This window comes from Anser anser, assembly GCF_964211835.1.
Source record: "Anser anser genome assembly, chromosome: 2".
Classification (NCBI taxonomy): Eukaryota; Metazoa; Chordata; class Aves; order Anseriformes; family Anatidae; genus Anser; species Anser anser.
Genome location: NC_139721.1, coordinates 59,503,574 through 59,523,075, shown reverse-complemented (window position 1 = coordinate 59,523,075; position 19,502 = coordinate 59,503,574). Strand labels below are relative to the sequence as shown.

The 19,502-nt window shown below is 35.0% G+C and overlaps 1 protein-coding gene across 4 annotated transcripts in view; it reads left to right on the top strand.

Moving 5' to 3' along the window:
• Positions 1-257: 257 nt before the first annotated feature.
• The window catches only part of CD226 (CD226 molecule), a 56,318-nt gene continuing 37,073 nt past the window's right edge, over positions 258-19,502 (top strand). For 2 of the 4 annotated variants that reach the window (XR_014579798.1, XM_083824242.1), the window contains exon 1: positions 258-19,021. Coding sequence is in view for 3 of the 4 variants with exons in the window: in XM_083824242.1 (XP_083680368.1) it covers positions 18,976-19,021 (46 nt within the window). In the remaining variant the exon portion in view is untranslated. The remainder of the gene's footprint in view (positions 19,022-19,502) is intronic. The other 2 variants (XM_083824240.1, XM_083824241.1) reach the window with 2 other exon arrangements.

Genomic DNA, 19,502 nt, shown 5'->3' with positions numbered 1-19,502 from the left:
CAACCGGTATTGCCGCTAAAGACTGAGGCAAAGGCGGCATTAAGCACCTCAGCCTTTTCCTCATCCTTAGTAACTAGGTTTCCCCTCGCATCCAGTAAAGGATGGAGATTCTCCCTAGTCCTCCGTTTCGCGTTGATGTATTTGTAAAAGGATTTTTTGTTGTCTTTAACGGCAGTAGCCAGATTGAGCTCCAGATGAGCTTTGGCCTTTCTAATTTTCTCCCTGCACAGCCTCGCTACATCCTTGTAGTCCTACCTAGCCAGGTGATAAAAGATATTTTCCACTGACAAAACAAAGGAGATTTTTGCTTGTTTCTGCAGTGCCCAAAGAACTGTGGGTGCTGCCTCCCTGGAAGTGCTGAAGACCAGGTTGGATGGGGCTTTGAGCAACCTGCTCTAGTGGGAGGAGTCCCTGCCCATGGCAGGGTGGGAGATGGTCTTTAAGGTCCTTTCCAACCCAAATCATTCTGTGTCTTTATGACATAGAATGTGTGATTTGGTATTACTCATTTGACAAAACCATGATTCATATAATAGTTGTATTAAATAATTACTAGAAATATAATTATCAGCTAACCTTCCTCTCCCTGACAAAACAAAAAGCAAAGAGAGGCCATCAAAGCCTGACTCTTTTCCACTTTATGCATTGAATAATTATTGTTACTTGAAAAATGGTTATTAAAAGCTGTCATTCTCATCTCATAGTATTGCAGGATGTCCCCTTCAAATTAGTAAGATTATTTCAAAGGCTTATATTTCAGCATACTCAACCCTGATGATGTCTCTCAAGTCAAGATGTAAGTCACAATGCAGATTGTGACTGCTTTGTGACACAATGCACTTTGCTTTTTCAGAGACAAAAGAAAAAAGAGCACTTAATGCCAAATTATGTTCAGTTTAAGTAACCTATCATTTAGCAAGGATCGTGAGAGCTCTTTCAAAGTGCAGAAATACATGGGGATCTGGTGAGATGAAATAGAACTGCATTTTTAAAGCTTATTCAACCTTAATTTTTTTTTCCAGTCTGATTTGTATTAAAATGTCTTTAGAGATTCACAATGCTGGAAGTCACTAGCCTTGTAAAGAAAGCAGTATGTTCTCAAGAAATGGAACTGCAAAGTTGAGATGTTTGAAGATTACAAACCAAGAGATGTCTGAAGTCTTGTAGTTTTGGTAGAAAACTGATTCTCACCTCTGAACTATTTGAGTCTGCACAGACAATAATTTATTTAGTTAAGGTAATGTTACTTCACATGATGGCGGATATTGCTTTCTGTTTTTTTTTTTTTAAATATCCATAAGCTAGCCATAGTTGAATGATTTCATTAAATACACACACAATATAATAAGAACACAAATAGGATGCCTGACTACTTTTAAACGCTTCTGTTTTACTGAGATATAGAAATTCTTGAAGAAATTATCATGTTAAAAAATCTAGACAAATTGCTAGTACATTTGTTGTTATGGTAAGCTTTAGTGTGAGTGTTGTGTTTATCTGAAAATTGAGCAGAGACATAACCTCTATTTGCTCTGTATTTTGCAATGTTTTACAGTTATGGGAAGCAACTATCAATGGCATCAGTAAATATACTTGTGGTTGGTATTGCTCCTCAGGAAAATCAAAAAAAAAAAAAAAGCCTCTTGAGAGTTCATGCATCAAATCTCTATACTCACTTTGAGTACAAAGTCTTCAGAGAAGACTTTAAACTAAAAGGTAATTTTCATCATGCATCTAATTTCTCTAGTGAATGGCATGGCCATGCAAGCTAAGATTTTTTTTTTTAAATCCTTATCCAAGAGAACACAATTAGCATTTGCATTAACTCCTACTTAGTTGCTTTCTCTTTTTATAAGTCTGTAATCAAGTAGGAAGTTATTTTAAATTTGAAAGAAATATATACATAAAATCCACTCCAAATGAGGCTTTCAGATTTGTCAAAGACTGTGTCATCCATTGCATGTTAAAAGCTTTCAAAGAACTCAGTTCCACTTGAGTGGTAAGAAATTCCAGATTAAACAAATCATATTTGGCTTTGGTATGGGGAATGTTCATGCGAATGCATACATTGTCATGATTTACCAGTGAAGTTTTCAAACTTTTGAGTAATAGATTTTCAAGCCCATGTGAAAATTCTCAGAGATTTCAATTATGAGAAAGGCATTATTCCCCCTTGATTTGGAACTATTGGTTTCCTGATAAATCAGACAGCATCACTCAGTCATAGCAACTACACAACCCCTGGTAGAGTTTTTCATCACTCCATCTCAATATCAAACTTGCAAATTGCAGAACTTCTTTTACTAAGGATGTATAAAGGCTTTTGGCTTCAGGGGGTTGATTGAGCTGTCCATGCCAGACCGTAGAGGGGAAAATTCTATACTGAGACTTTGGCCTAGCTTTATGTAAGGATTTCCCTTCACAGTTAAGTGAGACAGCTTCTCAAATTTGATTGTCCTTCAAGGAAGCTTTTTACTGTCTTTTTGGGGAAAAAATTAAAAATGGTTAGCAAAGATCTGAAGAATGCTGTCTAGGGGAACTACAGTTCAGGCTTCCTCTGATTGTTAAAAAAAAAAAAAAAATCCCTTCAAATCTTTTCCACAGATGGCCTCCTAGAGTTATTTTACAGCTGCATCACTGTCATAGCAGTCATACTACCCTTGCTTTAGAAGGAAAGAGTTGTGGTAAGTATAATTTCACAATACCTTAATCCTTTTTAGCTCATGTTTTTGCTCCTGGGCCACACTATAGAAGATGTGGATGAGGGTCATTCTGTGCTCTCTGATCTCAGTGCTAGCTGCTCTTAGGCACATCTTATTTATTTTTATCCTTGGTGTTTTAGGTGCTGAAGATTAACAATAGTGACTTTACAAGTCAGTTTGGTATTCTGTGTTGTACCTTCCAGCCCTAACTCAGCTACCATGACCTTTCTAAGGAAAAAAAAAAAATGTGAAAACTGGTCCCATTTTCACTGGAAGAGGAGATTCTTACAATACCACTCTCTTCCATTCCAAGTGGGGAGTGGCAGTCCGCACTGGGTTTACATCAAACAAATGGGCTCAGGTTCATAAATGTACTAATTCTTTGTAAACTCATGAATCAATTTTGAATAATCAATTTGAGTGTTTTGTTATCATTTGAGCTTCTTCATTATTTACACACAGGTATATGAAAGCTTACATTTTTGAGATTCTGGTCCTTAGATATTTGGCATATGTGCACAGATTGTTGTAGAGCAGGAATGTAATTTTAAGAGATCAATGCTGCCTGTGATTTGTGCATATGATTCTGTAATTTTATTCAAAATGGACAAGTTGTAAGGCTGTTGGAGTTTGGAAACAGGTTCTGTTTTGTTCCATGAAATTTTTACATTTCCGCTTCAGCTGAGAGTAAGAATAATCTATTCTATAAAGAAATTTCAAGAGGCTAGTAAAAGAAATTTTATTGTTTCATATTACATTTTATGGTCAGATTTTTATCTTTTTTTCAGAGAATGCTATTGAATTTTGAGTAACTTTGGCGTTAGTATTTTTCTGCTTTTATTCTCTTTTGTTGTTTTTGACACACCTTTGATGTACCTTTATCTACCTTTTAGATATAACAATGCATTATCAAGAGCCTAAAAATATACATTCTTCTAGTCAGTGATTCTATCCAATACATGAATCTTAAATTTAATTTGGCATTTCTAATTCTTAGTATGTAAAATTATGCCATTTAAATTGTCAGCCATTATTATCAAACTAGTCTGAAATATAATGTTGAATTTTTAAACTCAACCATAGAACCATGTTTTAATATTGCTTATTGTTCTGTTGAAAAATATACAAATTTGTGTTGCTCTTTATTTTTTCTAAGCAAAATTCATTTTTCCTCCTTCTTAAGGCCAGCATTCACATGATTTCATCAAAATATCAGAGGTTAACAGTAATTCTTGCTGCCAAATGAAACTGATGATTTTCAGAAAGCTGGCAGGTATCTGTTGATCTGCGGTTTTACAAAGCATGGGTGATGCATACAAAGCCCCTTCTGGTTTTTTTAAACCTGTCAGAGATGTGCCCTACAACTTGCAGAACATGCTTTTATCTGCAAAAGACTGAAAACTTTGCTACACTTGCTCCCTTCCCTTTCAAATGCAGTGCAAGAACTTATCACAGTAAATAGCTGTGACAGATAATTATCACAAGCAAAAATCCTTTATTCACCCTAAATTGTGCCTATTCACAGAGTGCAATGAGCTAAGTATTTTACCCAAACATAACCTTGTATCATTGCATACAGTGCTTTAATCTGCAACCATTCTTTGTCTGTATTGGAACAGTTGTTCAATAAGTATTTTGTAGCAAGCAAACATTTCCAAATGTAGAATTGGATATAGCTGATTTGAAATAATCTTTAATCATAAGTGTAGTGTTTTGTTTACTGAGATGTTGTGAGATTTTAAGGCATACAGTGGGAAGACACAAAAAATAATCTTTCAGAATTGAAATAAAAAATATCTTCAGAACTCAGCAGCTATTTCACAGTAAAACTATGCTAGAAGAGAATTAGCCTGAAGCTTGCCTGGCTGAGAGCTGTCTTCAAAATCCATGAGGATGGGGTGTCTCACCAAAGTGGTGAGAGAACAGACTGCACTCACCCACATTTCTTAAAAGGACACAGTGGTCAAAGACTACTGATCCTCTTTTGATTAGAGCAGGAAAGTTCTGGCAGAATGCACTTTCTAACTTTAGTAGCAATAAGGAAAAAATGTAACCAAGTTCCAATTTGTTTGCTTTTTTCTGAAAATGAAGGAAAAACTGTTTTAGGTGTGCCTTAGATATTCTTTGTCTGGGTATACAGAAGCTAATTATTTTTCTCATTCATTTGTGAATCATTGTAGTGGAATGCTGGTTCAGTTGCACAATATTTTTGGAAATGAAGAAAGATGACCAAGCGAATCTGCTGTATACCCTTTCAAAATTAATGCTGGCCAGGTCACATCTGCTTTCAGAAGAATCACTTAATAACGGGATTTCTGACCATTTGTATCAAAGCTGAGAATCTGTTTTGTTAAGCCTGAGGTCAAGAGCCCAAGAATCATGCATATTATATGATTGCTTCCTATAAAATAATTTATAGCACTTACTGTTTAAAAGTAGAAATTTAGCATTGTCTTTGACATAAAATTTGCCAAAAGCGGCACAAAAGGACATAGAAACAAAAAATATTTTCTAAAATAGAAAAGGCTCAAAATAAACTTTGTGGAAAAAAAAAGTCTTTTCTCTGTGTGTGTGAAATGTCTCAATCAACTAGGCAAGCTTGGCTAATTTACAGCTTGCTCTTACGGCTAATGAAAAGTAGATCTGACCTTTCAAGCAATACATATCCACGTGTACTTTCTGGAAGAGCTAATTTCTGCTTCTTACTGGCAGGTAAAACTGTATGTTTCATTTTCTTTCTTGTTCTATATGAGAAGTGTTTCTAAAAACAACAAAAAGTATAGAGTAGCATGCAACAAATAACACAGCTAGGAAGTTGAATGTTTGAGATGTTTGAAGCCATCAGAATGCAGTTTGGCAATTCTCAGTGCTTCATGTAGATAATACAAGATGTGTTCATTAGAATGAGTAACTTGCATACCTTGCAGTCTTTCACAGGTGTTGTTTATATAAAAAGGCAGCTCTAGAAATATTTCATAATTAATGAATATTTTCAGAAGCCTCACCTGATATTGAAATACATGAGATCATCATCAGCAAGGCATGTCTCTTAAAGCCAAGTATTCTCAGTTCTCACTCCCTCCATAACATTAAATAGAAATGCAAAGCTTCATGGAGAGAGAGAAGATGTCCTCGCTGTCTGGGACTTGGTGTTTTACAGGTACAGGGAACTGAAAGATAACATCTGTCCTTGTTTCTGATCCATGAATGATAAATGCGTGTTATGAAAAACTTGCCAGCCAATTTAGTTGAGGTCTAAACTTCATCCAAGCCATCATTAGATGATGTTAAACTTTTAACATGAAGGTCGTATCTCCTCAGTTTAATTTCCCATGTGAGGTCTGCGTCACAGGTCGCTATCTACTTCAGAGACCAGCTAGAGTGTCTTGATGCCAATCATTGAACCAAATGATGAACCAAAACCTGAACAATACCGAAGAATTCCAAACAAGCAAACAAACAAACAAAAACTCCTCAAAAGCTCTTCTCACAAAAGAGAATACAGTGCTCAAAATTTAGATGGATTGGGAAAAATGTATTCTTGACTGAGGCAGCAACCACTATGTTAATATCAGAATAGCAGTACTCATCACATAAATCCAAATGTAGGGTAGTTTAGAAAAGCTCAAAGTGCTTCCACTTCAGAAGTGAATTTTATAAAATCAAGAAGGAGAAAATCTTCTTTCCTATCAGTCCTCATTCTGTGATTCTAGTGCTCTCGTAATTGACGATTTGCACAGGGAGCCATTTACCATTGCCATGGCAACTAGGTTATGACTCATTCTCCTTCACCCAGGTTTCTTGCCCATTGGGAGATTTTTCCAGAAAGGTGTCTTCCAGAGTTGAATAACAGTGCCCAAATAAAAACTTTAAGTTACATCCAATTAAATCCACTTTATCTGAATTTCAGAGCCTTCCCCAACCTGGAATTTCCTGAATCCTGAGACTATGCACATGCTTCAGTGCCGTGAAGATCGGATTCTCTGCGGTTTGAAAGCTTTTCATAAATGCTTTTCAAGAGCTAATGTAAAACTTCTGCAGGTAGAAGCAGTGTCATTGGAATTCACAACTTTTCTGAAACTTTTGGTGTAATTTTGAATCCGTTTGTGTAATTTAAGACATCTGCTGCTCATTAATCCAGAAATTATTTCTGGAAAACATTTTCTTAAACCCTTTGGAGTGGTTGCTTTGCACTTGCAAAATGTAATATTTCCAGCATTAAAAATTAGTTTCAAAAAAAAGGAACATCAGATTCCCCTGCCTACCGGTTTCTGACCTAATATAAAAGCTACACTTGAGTAAGAACCCTTCTGTTGTGAGAAGTTACTGAGCATAACAAACTGTGTATGAAAAATCTCTATGGATGGGCCTGCTATTATGTGAGTAGGCGCGGAGCCACCAGTGGGGAGGACTCTGGGGTTCGGGGCACCATGCTGCCTGCAGCTGCCTCTGCAGTGTGGGGTTCTCCCTCTCTGCGCCCGGTGGTGGGGTATCCACAGCAAGCAGCCAGAGAACAGCTTGGAAGGCAGTGGTGGTGTCTAGCATAACGCTAATGGTGGCTTCTGAATGCCTTTCTATTTTTACATTTCTTAGAGGAAAATGACTTCTGCTCACTTTGGGTGTTTGTTGATAGTAATCTGCTTCTGTTTTGTTTCCATTTATTGGGTTTATCATTACACCAACAGAGGGAAAGAAATTAAACGAAGCTGCTATTTTAAGTGACAAAGGGACTGAGGCCAGAGTCAGAAAAATGTATTTGAATATTATTTTTTAAAGCTGAATTGCCTAATAAAAGTATTCTATATGCTTTAAAAAACTTTTCATGGCAAAACAATTAACATCTAACATGGATGAAAAATCATCATGCATGTAATAATAACTGACTTTAAGAAGCCAAAGAATGTAAAAATTAAAAGAAAGATTTAACTTCTCATGATGTTGAACTAGATCCAAGCAGAGGAAATATTATTCTATAGACAAATTCACTATGGGGTGTAGCAGGAATTGAGGTCAAAATGTAATCATCCAGAACATAGCTCTTCAGGGCAGAATGTTTTATTCTCCCACTGAACTGAAACATCTATTAATGGTAATAAATCTTATCCTGTGCTGGGAGTGTATTCGCAATGATGTGTCAGAAGCAAGTTCTTTAACAGCCTACACACTTTTTCATATGACTTTTTAAAATACTCTGTGTTTTCTCCCCAGTGTGCTGCAATAATTTATTTTCAGTTAGAGGTAAAATGCCCAACTGGAAACAGTGGTAGGTGACAAGTGCTAAACCAAGGGTCTGAAATCCAACAGTCTATGCATAGAGAGAGAGAGACCGTAAAAGGTAAAATAGCCTGATGAAGTAAGTAAGTTCAAAGGACCACAACTATAAACACCTGTGAAAACACTAACTACCTGCGCCACCATACTTTGTAAGGATTTCATTTGTTTGAGCTTTATTTTCTTCTTATTTTGCAGTGCATATCAATGTCCTCCTTAAAGTGCTTTCCATTTCTTCAGTTCTAGAAACATTTGTTGAACCTTCCTCTTTGAATTGCAGTCAGTGCTCTTAACATCAGTTAGCAGATTTTTGTGCCAACCACTTAAATGTTGGATCCTTTTATACCATCATAGGTACAGTAAATTTTGCTGTTGTTATTTTTTATACCAGTGTAACAATATTATTGGTGCCTTTCTTACAAGCATATTACATAAACATGAGTTTCTTGTGTTATATTTCCCTTCTCATCTGTGAATGAAACAAACAATTGATGAATAAACAAAATTTTGTAATGGTATAACTGTGTCTGTCCAAGAGCAATGGTATTACTATAACCATAGTGGCAAAAAGGTACAAGTTTCATGCACAGCAAAGCCTTCATCTTTTCCAAGGAAAATAAAGAGAATATAAAATGATCTACTTCAGCAGTTCTATATTTCTTGTGCTTAAAATGTCCTCAATCTGCCATTCTCCCAAACTCCTATAGTTGTCCTTTATTAGCTTTAGTTAGAATCTTTTCATCTGATTTCACAGAAACTAGCACAGTCTATTTGAGAATTACTGATAATCTGCTGCTGACCAGCAGAGAGTGAAATGAGGCACAAACCCACCACAAGCTTCTGTCCCTGACAGACTACAAGCAGCTCACCCATCCATAACATCAGGCTAGCAGCAACACAGGACACTAGGGAACTCCACTCATGTTTGCAGTGTCCTTTTTCCTGGATAAAATGCAAAGAGTCAAGCTTCTGTTCTGTCTTGCAGTCAGTGCATTTTATTGCTGCTACATTCAAAAGGAGTTAATCTCTGCATAGGCTCTCTCAGAAGTCCCCTCACAGAAGTAATATCAATGTTTTGTGGGAGTCATTGGAAATGTCTTCCTTGGTACCCAAGATTGATAACTATAAGTTTTGATTTGTTTTGTGTGTGTGTGTTTTTTTTTTTCTTTACCACCGCCCCTCACCACCCACCAACTCCATTGGATGTATCAGTAAAACAAATGACAGCCTTTTTCAGATGCAGTAGAAGGTCATATAGGGAAAAAAATGAATTCAGAGCGTCAGAAATTTCTCTTTGTAGAAGTAATTAACATTGTCAAAATCTTTCAAGAAAAGCAAAATGAGAACTGTTTAAGATGCTTTAGATACCGCCTGTCTTAGACAAAGAATGTCTAATATCAGAATGACATGAAATCTGTATCTTTGTTCTCAGAAGACTTTATTCAAAATTGGATGAATTAATTGAGCTGCCACATTCTGTATATTATATATATGTATTTTTTGAAGTAATAGATTTTCTGCTCAAATGGAAGGGGTGCACACATATATTCATTTCAGGTTTTAATAGAAAATGCCATTGATTTGGCTCTTAAAAAAACAACAAAAAAAAAATCCCATTGAGACTAAAACATAACATGCAGGAAATACCATTTACCGTCATCTACAACAGAAACAACAATAAAAAACAGCATACACTGCTCTCAGTCAAGCCAGGAATTTTGAGACAAAAGTCATCTATAACGATATACTGTATCCTTTATTTTACATTTTGAAAAATAATCAACAAAAAATACTAATGCTATATATCCAGGTTTCTCATTGCAAAATACATATATACTCATAATGAATACAAACAGTACTGCAAGGAAGTTGATGAATCCAGTTCTGTCCTTGATTTTGATCTTGATCCATGGTACTAGCCTGAATAACCTGAAGCCTACAGCTGTATGTAGGACAGTCCAGTGTGTGCATGAAGACCACTCTTCAGTTAAAACTATAAGAATAAACTGCCTGCAAAAACAAGCTCTCTGATCATTTCTGATCAACCTAAATTGAGTCAACAGACTCTTTAAAATTATCCTAGCAAGGTTTGCCTGAGATTATGTATTTATATTCCTTCCTGTCTAATGCATCAGATTATTCTGCTAAGCCTTTGAGCACTTGCACATCATAAACACAGATCTTTACATTTTTAAAAAATCTCTTTCACAGTAACAAAAGAGAAATAAAATTTCAATTAAAATAGAAAGACAAAATAAATATCTGTAACTTTTAACTTCGGATGGTTCAAAATGGGTTAGGTTTCAAACTGGCAGAGGTTTCACACAAAATTTCATCTAAGGGGAATTGAACCAAACTGTACAAACAAAAGCATAATATTTTTAATTAATAGCAAAATCTATATGCCAATGTATTAATATATATATCATAATTATGTTATGATGTTTGATAAGCCATCTTTGAGCAGGTATGCTATTTTAAAGACATTTTATGTTACAGTTCACATACATAATTAAAAAAAAAAAAGTCCAGTGCCCTTTTGTTATGAGTAAATTAATGAAATAAAAAACCTCTGCAGTCACCATAATTAAATTCAAAAAATAAATCCTCATTAAATAATTTGTGATGATTCTGTAATGGTTGCTCTGAAACCATATTGATGTAATTAAACTTTCAGGATCTTAGAAATCAACAATCACACTTGCAAACTAAATTTTGGAAAATAAAGACAACCTATTATATTCCTTATCAAACTGAAGAGATTGAGAATATGACTCACCACTGCTTTATGTCTGTATAAATATCATTGATTTCTTTGCACCTCCATTAGCATAAAACAGATGTAATATGTTGTAGTGAATCAGGCAGGAGGTTATGGTACAATTATGCTATTGCTACTAAAACAAATGACTGCAGCAGATATTCTTTAGTTCCACTAATTTACAGTTTACTGTGAGACCTTTCTTGAAAAGGCTTTACTGTTGTGTTGGGCCTTCCCTGAGCAAATGAACTGTAAAACAGCATAGTTATAAAGAAACATCTGAACATCTATTCTTGATTTTAGTCAGGATGGGATTTTTTGCTTGAAGAATTGCAAAGTATCAGTATATGAGGGTGTAGACGTAAAAACAAAATCCAAAACCAACAGTGTAATTAATTACAATAGAACAGAAATTTTAATTTGTCTTCAGATTTGTCTTTTTTTTGTTGTTTTTGTTTGTTGTTTCTTCCTTTTCATTGCATACTTAAATTTTTGTTAGGAAGTAGTTGTTGGTCTTCCATTCATTCATTTATTTATTTATTTATTTATTATTCTCTCTCCCCAAGATCATTGTCCCCTATAGAGTGGGGGAATATAGACCCTTGTTTGTTCAAAAGTATGCTAGCAAATATTTTTAGTTTTCTATTCTGAATACCTTTAGCAGTATACTTGTAGGGGAAGAGGTTGCTTGTTTGTTCTGAAGTATGCTGCTTTCAAGCGGCAGTCTGAATAGCTGGGTTGGTATCTCCTGCAGCATTTAAAAACAGTCAAAGAACAAAAAGATGAAAAGAAAAGCTACCATGGATTTGTGCCAAGTTAGCTATCTGGAAATCTGAATACAACCCTCTCTGTGACCATTAACGGATCACTAAGTTAGCAAGACCTTGTGTTAGGCACTACCACTGCCTTCCGTGAAACCACTGTACCAAGGTACAACTTAGGTGCCCTTGGTTTCTTTTCATCAGAACACAGGTAATGAACCAGAACAAGGTAACTCTAAGATCTCAAACCTGCTGGGTGTGACAGATTAAATAAAAGAGTCTAAAAATAAATTTTCCCCCAAACTCAGTGTCCTCCTGGGAGCTGGTCTCTCCTCCAGTTCTGCTGCAAAGCGTCTCCATGCCACTTGGGTGAAGGGCTTCACAAGGCCACTGCCTTGGTGGCATCGGGTCTTGTCTGCCTCCTGCTTCACGGTCTCCTCTCATCTGCTCCTGACTCCTCCAGCCTGGGCCCATGCTGCAGGCACATGGCTTCCTGCCCCACCTCAATGCCTGGCTGTACATCCTTTCTCAGCCATAGGCCAAAAGCAACTTCCATCTCTGTTGCCCAGTGACACCCTACCCCCTCCTTTTTTATTTTTAATGAGAAAAAACAATATGCAAAAGTCTTCAAACTAGAAATAGCTAACAAAGTTATCTGTTTTTCTGTTTTTACACATCACCACTACTAACTTGAGAATATTGGGGTTTGGTGGGGAGGGGGACCCTTTGGTTGTGTTTGTGTAGGGGAAGAAGCCTTTAGATAGTATTGGGAGATTGATTTGATCTTGTTAGAAAGAGATGAGCAATACAAAAAAATAATCTGCCACTTTGCTCTTTATCAAGTTTTTTTCTCAAAAAAGGGGCACAAAAAGGGCTTAAGAAAAGAAGATACTTGAGATTTATTTATTTATTTATTTATTTATTTATTTTTCTAGAAAGGTAGGCTGTATCAGGTCCTGAATGCATCAACAAAAAAAAGGTTAAAGATGCTGTATAAAAAAATATGCAGTCTTTTCTCTCTTTAGCTTTCTCCCTGGATTTTGAAGGCCATTTTTAAAGCTATAAGCTTCTTTGCCTTCTATCAGTTCCAGATGTTCCTTGGAGTGGAGACATGGCTGAGCTGACAACACCACATAATTCAGGGTGACCTCAACCTTAACTGAACTGCCTCTGAAGGAAGGTTTCACATCCTGGCTATATTTGAGGATATTGTTTAGGAAACAGTTCTGTAAACCTTTGCCAGCAAAAGGGAAAAGCAGCAACATTCATTTCCTTGAACTGGCTTTTAACAATTTTAAAGTAAAGTTTTTTTTTTGTTTTTTTTTGTTTTTTTTTTTTTTAGCAGCACGATTGACATAAAAAGTAGAGTTGAATCAGGAAAAGAATAGTTCAGGAAAGATAACAGGTGCATAAGAGAGAATGGCTGTGTTCTGAAAGGGAAAGGTCCCTTCCCAATAATGGATTTGCTTGAGGACCTTGAAGTCCTTCTGCTTCCATTTTTCTTTCATTAAAATGAAACTTTCAGGTTTCTGTAAATAATATCACTTTCTGTAAATTAATAAGCTAAGAGACTTCAGCAGGAAGACAAGGATTAAAAAAGCCCACACACATAGTTAACTAAAAAGTGTTAGTACTTTAAACTCATAGAGCCTCAAATGTAATTTAATACTTTCCTTGGTGAGTTAGTTTCTTTCATGCCTTTCAAATACTGTCTTCCATGTTAATACCAGATAAAAATGCAAGGTCATAGCATAGACCAATTATCAAAAAAAAAAAAAAAAAGTGGATAGAAATCCAAAAGTATCTTCCTATTTTAAAACAAAAAGAGGAATTTAAAAAATATTTTTGTTGATATTTTCAACTTCCTTATTGAACCAATGACAAATATTTACAGATTCTACCACATAAAAGGAAATGTTTATATGGATGGAAATAGCTTGGTGATAACCTCTATCATTAAGCAGTTATATAATTAAAATATAAAGAAAATATTAAATGCTAAAATGAATTATGCGGTTATTTTCTTGGGATTATTTGTTGAGGTTTTCTTTCTGTTTTTTAAGTAGATCATTTTTTCTAACTGTCTTAATAATTGTGTTAAAGTCACTTTTTTGTCATATTTTTCACTTTTGTTTTATTAAAATGGACAGAAGAGTGCTTTGAGTGTCTGTTTTAAGAATTTTCCCCTCACACAAACAGACATGCAAACTTCTCTAAGTTTGGTAAATCATCACAGGCAGACAGCCTAGCCACAAACACATCAAAGGAACACTACTTACACAGTGAACTTAAGAAATGCAACAAACCTTCTTACCTCTTACTAACACACCTCTCACTTAAGAGTCAGCAGCTGTATTGCTTTACAGTGTCTAGTTAAAAAATTGTTCTTCAGTGGTATTTCTCCCACTTCCTTAACCAGACCTTTATACTATTACTATTAGTATATCTTACCATGAGCTTATTCTGTCATTCTGCATAGTTTTTCTATCTTCAGATGCCATAGATTACTTGTGATTAATCTCCCTGAAAATAAATGTGAAACTACACTTCCTGGATCTCAACATTTAGTGATATCTAGCCTTCATAGTGCAGCTGTGGTTTTACCACCAACAGTCTTCAGCTTCCTGACCTGTTTAGGTGCTCAGTGTTATGTCAGAATAAATATCCAGTTAGTGGTCTGGTTCCAAAAATGCAAATAATTTTCCAGTTCCAGAAATGTAAGAACATAATCTTTATCTAAAGACCTCCCTCTTGCAGTTTTTCGGGCTGAAACATTTCATCATAGAATTATAACTTATATTGCATAGCCTCCTGGTGACCAGTGTGTTTAAAAAATAAATTATCAAGAACTTGAGTATAATTTATAAATTATATTTTCTTTACCTTTCTACATTGCAGAAGGCCTTTATATTCAATATATATATATATATATATATATATTTTTTTTTTCCCCTGTCTGGATCACATTTAGATATACAATGTGATTGTATTTAATTCACAGCTTTTTTTTTTTTTTTTTTTCCTGTTTCTTTGGAGAAATACTGGGTGTTAACTTCTGCTCTGAGGTGAATGAGTACATACTAAAGAATCTTATCCATTATGTTACTGCATCAGGCATGCTTGTAGATTAATCCAATTTGGGGGGTCTTTATTAGTTCAATTAGATTAGATGCAGAATAGGAAAAAGCAAATTGAATTATTTGCCAACTGTACCACTCAGCCCTCCTGTTTAAAAAAATGGAAAGAAAATCTAATTTCCTTGATGGTAGTAAAGAAGAGAACCCTTATCTTTGGAGAAAGAGGGAGTTATATCATTTGTTGCTGAACTACCATTCTGGGTTGGTTAACCTGGTGCCTAGAGGGAAGAGCTAATCTTAAGAGATGATCAGACCAAGCCCAAAATACGCAAAGCACTCACTCTTCCCAGCCTATTTTCTTAATTATTTTCACTGCAGATTCACTGAAACTAAACAGACCATGTGTCCTGTCCATTTTCCCATTGGTCATGTTTATAGGTAAATAAATGGTACCTGGACTGATCTCCTTTTTGTTTATCTCCTGCTTCAATTCACTGCCACAGTCAAGGCCCTTATTCTGATGATAGCAATAGTATATTCGCCTCTCTTTCTGCACTACTGCTGCAGGCCTATCTGTTACATCTTAAATACTAATGAATTATTAAAATGGGTATTAACATTGTGCTGGCTCTATATGTATGTCTTATTCTTCACACTTTTATAGCAATTTCCATTAGAGAACCTCATTACAGAAATTATTGTGACATGCTTTGAAACAGCAGCCTTCATTATATATTATCTGTGTATTGGATTTGGGGAAATTAATGCACCAGGAAATGAAATGACTCACCCAGGGTCACAGAAGATGTGTGTTCAAGTCAAGGTTAAAATCCAAGCCATAGATCTCCACTGTGTTTACTGCACATTTGTTTCTTTCTCTTCTCTTTCTAGTTTTTCTTTTAAACCACACCTTAGTTACACATTCAGCTGGAAAATTCCACTATGCTGTTTTTGCTGTCAAACAGTAATTGGCATTTAGCCAACAATTAGTGAAAAATGGCTTGATTGCCTCTGTGAATTTCTGCTTCCTTTGCTTTGGGATTCACAGGACAGAGAGAAAGTGGGATTATTGGGAAAGAAGAGCGAGGCTATGGGGAATGGCAGAGAACCAGCGGGGAAGAGCCCAAGGAACCACTCAGGGGATGGGGTGACCATGAGATGTGCTGCTGCTGCTCCTGTGAGTCTCTTCTCAAATCTCCACAGATGATCAGAGAAATCAGAGAAAAGACTTCCCAGCCTTTTGGTGCTGGGGAGAATAGGGAGAATCACAGGTTAGAAGTAAGGTAGGTAGGAGGGAAGGCTGAAGATTGACCTTCCCTTACGCAACCTGCTCTGTTTTGTCCACAGCCCAGGAGGGCAGGGTGGAGACAGTGTTTATTTCTCTTTTTATAGGTTATATCTTATGTGAAAAAATGACACAAATTGTTTGCTTGCTCCCAAATTATACCAGTGGGTAAGTGGTACACACAGTGCCTACAGTTTTCTAATGTGTGATTGCAGGCATGTTGCCCAGGTGTTTAGAGTGGACTTAAAATTCAGTCTGTAGGGGGAGACCCAGTGATGCTGTGTTTACAGGCTACTGCTCTTAACGGGTGTGACAAAGGACTCTGTTTTTAGGACCAACTAACTGACCAAGAATCTCTGACTGACTTTTGTAGTGACTGTGTCTATTGTACAACAAATAAATGTCTTTAGACAACATTTTATATCATTGATACTTAAACATCATGTGAAGTTCGATGTTAATTTCTTAACTTCTGTATTTCTTTTAATGCCATGTGCAGAGAAATGAGTATGAAATCCAGAGCAATAAAGTAGTAATTTATATATGTACAGATAAATTAAGAATAATTTTAATTTAAGAGAATTTGTCTTTATTTTGGAGATATTCTGAGTACTTTATCTTACCTTTAATTAAAGAAAACAGATGTGTAACAAGTTTCATTTGTAATAATAATTAAAAAAAAAAATTAACATGGTTATATTTTTCTTTCCACTGCAGATTTTGCGAAACATCACTCATCTGTAAACTTGTATATGCATATGTAGTATGACAAAAAAAAATAATACTTCAAGGTAGAGAGATACTTTGTCTTTTTGCCCCTTCATTTGCAACTACAATTTGAGAACAGCTAGCCACTGATGTTATTAAAGATTTAAATGTAAGAAACACATCCTGTGTAGCTGGTTTAAAGGCCACAGTGTCCCACAGAATCCAGGAACCAGACCTCTTCAGCTCACAGAATCCTTTCTTCTCCTATGCAAAATATGTAGTTTGGTTTCTGAAGCTTCCAATTTCCTGTTGGTGTTTTCAGCAATGCATCTATTTCCTGAGACAATCTAAATGTCCATTAATATTTTTTATCCGTTTGAAGAGATAAATTTGTAATACAAATAAAATAAGAGTCAGTCTTCAACTTTTTTTTTTTTTTCCTATTTATATTTCAGACTCAGGATCAGATGGACTACTGACAATCTAGGAGTATGTTGTGAATCCAGTTTATGGCTTGTCCAGGAAAATGTTAAAATGTTAATTGTTCAGTTAACTCGTAGGTAAGGACTGCTCTTAGAAAATGTGAAGTTTTTTTAAAAGAAGCTCATTGAGTTATAAAACATTATTGGTCCTCAAAGCTTATGCTGTTGTGACGTTGTAAGTCCTTGAGGAAATTGTCTGAATATTGCAGTAATTGAAAAGAAAACACTACATAAATGAAAAGACTTTGAAAGCAAGGTCATAAGATTTTGTTGTTGTTAAATGTGTATCACTTGGAAGGCTAAGCCCAGGTTTCTAAAAAAAAGATTTTGCATATAATATTTTCCTACTTTTCTAAAGAACTTTGTTTTGTGGGTAAGGCATCTAATGAATTTGAAGAAGAGAACTTCTTCATAACATAACAAACTAGAACTTTCCTGTTTTGAGGAGGAATATATTACGTAGAACAACTGTTCTTACCTACAGCTGTAAATATGATTTGTTGGACAGGAAAATTAGGGAGTTGCTTATAAAAATGAAAAATCATGAGGATAAAAAAGAAAAACCACTTTCACACTGAATCTCAGATCTGTTCCCTTCCAAGGGCAGGCCTTCCAGAAGAAGAAAATAAATAAAGTTCTTGAATCTTTAGTGAAACTTTTTCTAGATAATGAGAACACAAAAATTACATGAACTTAAGAAATTGTGGAAAGTAATCTTTATAATTTTCTTAATTGCTTAACAAAGGCACATTATTATTAACATAGTTATATAAATATATTACCTTTTATTGTTTCCTAAGAGTAAATATAAGCTTTAATTCAGGTAGTACATGTTTTTGAATTAAAAATTGTCATAGAGTACATTTTTTCTATCACTTCATTGTTAAATCAATATATTCTGCTTATTGACAAGGTAGAGTAGAAAAAATACAACCACAACAATGGATAATTACAGATCTAGCAAGGAACTGGCACAATGCAAAACACAAAATGTTGTATTATTCTAAAACTTCTATTTTCATACATACAGATAAACGTACACGTTTTGGTTTACAGACAGGTTGTTGCATTGTGGTAGGAGTCTTAAACACATCTAATACTAATTTCTACTCAATCTCGTGCAGGCTATTACCTAAAATATATATTTTTATTGTCAGCTTTAGTTCAAACTACATTTGTTTATTCATTTGAGAATTTTAGCCTGTTGATTCAAACTTCAAATCAATCATTATATTGTTCCAATTTTAAGCAGCTCTGCAAAACTGTGGCCTGCTGAGGTGCAAAGATGCTTGCAATTGTCTGGAGAAAAATCTGTAAAAATGTAAGAGTGTAGCTTGTTTTGATACTTTTCAGTATGAGTCACAAATACTGAGGATTCTTACACCTTTAACAAAAGTTTTCAAGCTGCATAATCATGATTCCCAAATACTAACTTATGACGTGTTATCACAAGTAAATTCTCAGATCTTAAGACATTACTTTTATATAACTAATCACAGAATTATAAACTCTAATTTATAGGAACTGTCTTATCTTCTCCCAGAGTTCTTGCTCCTCAAATAGTAGGTAGATGTTGAACTGCAGTGTCAGAACATGGAGAAATTATGTTGATTTTGAGTAAATAACACAGAAGTGTGTTGCTTGTTCTTTTGAAGCCTGAAGATCCCTGCTTCATCATTTATTACAGTATTCATGCATATTTCTGGAGATTCAATAGTAATGGGAAATTTTATTTGAGGTGGATTTTGATATGAATTCAGTCTCTGATGCAATTGCATCAACATCTCAAAGTTGGTGTTAGAATGTGAAAGCAAAAAGCTCATGATGTTTTTCACGTTTCAGAAGTAAAAACTTCCTGTGAGAACGTGGTGTGCAGAGACTGCATAAAACCATATGTGCTGAAGTCATTGATTCCAGTATTCTTTGAGATGGACCACACAGCTTTCCTTATTGTTGTTCTTCAGCTCTGTGGAAGTAAGATCCTTCTACTCTTATCTTTTATAGTTTTATACTTTTTCCTTGTCCTTGTCCTTGTCCTTGTCCTTGTCCTTGTCCTTGTCCTTGTCCTTTTCCTTTTCCTTTTCCTTTCCTTTCCTTTCCCTTTCCCTTTCCCCTCTTCCTCTTCCTCTTCCTCTTCCTCTTCCTCTTCCTCTTCCTCTTCCTCTTCCTCTTCTTCCTCTTTTTCTTTTTCTTTTTCTTTTTCTTTTTCTTTTTCTTTTTCTTTTTCTTTTTCTTTTTCTTTTTCTTTTTCTTTTTCTTTTTCTTTTTCTTTTTCTTTTTCTTTTTCTTTTTCTTTTTCTTTCTCTTTTTCTTTTTCTTTTTCTTTTTCTTTTTCTTTTTCTTTTTCTCTTTTTCTTTCTTTTTCTTTTTCTTTTTCTTTTTCTTTTTCTTTTTCCTTTTCCTTTTCTTTTCTTTTCTTTTCTTTTCTTTTCTTTTCTTTTCTTTTCTTTTCTTT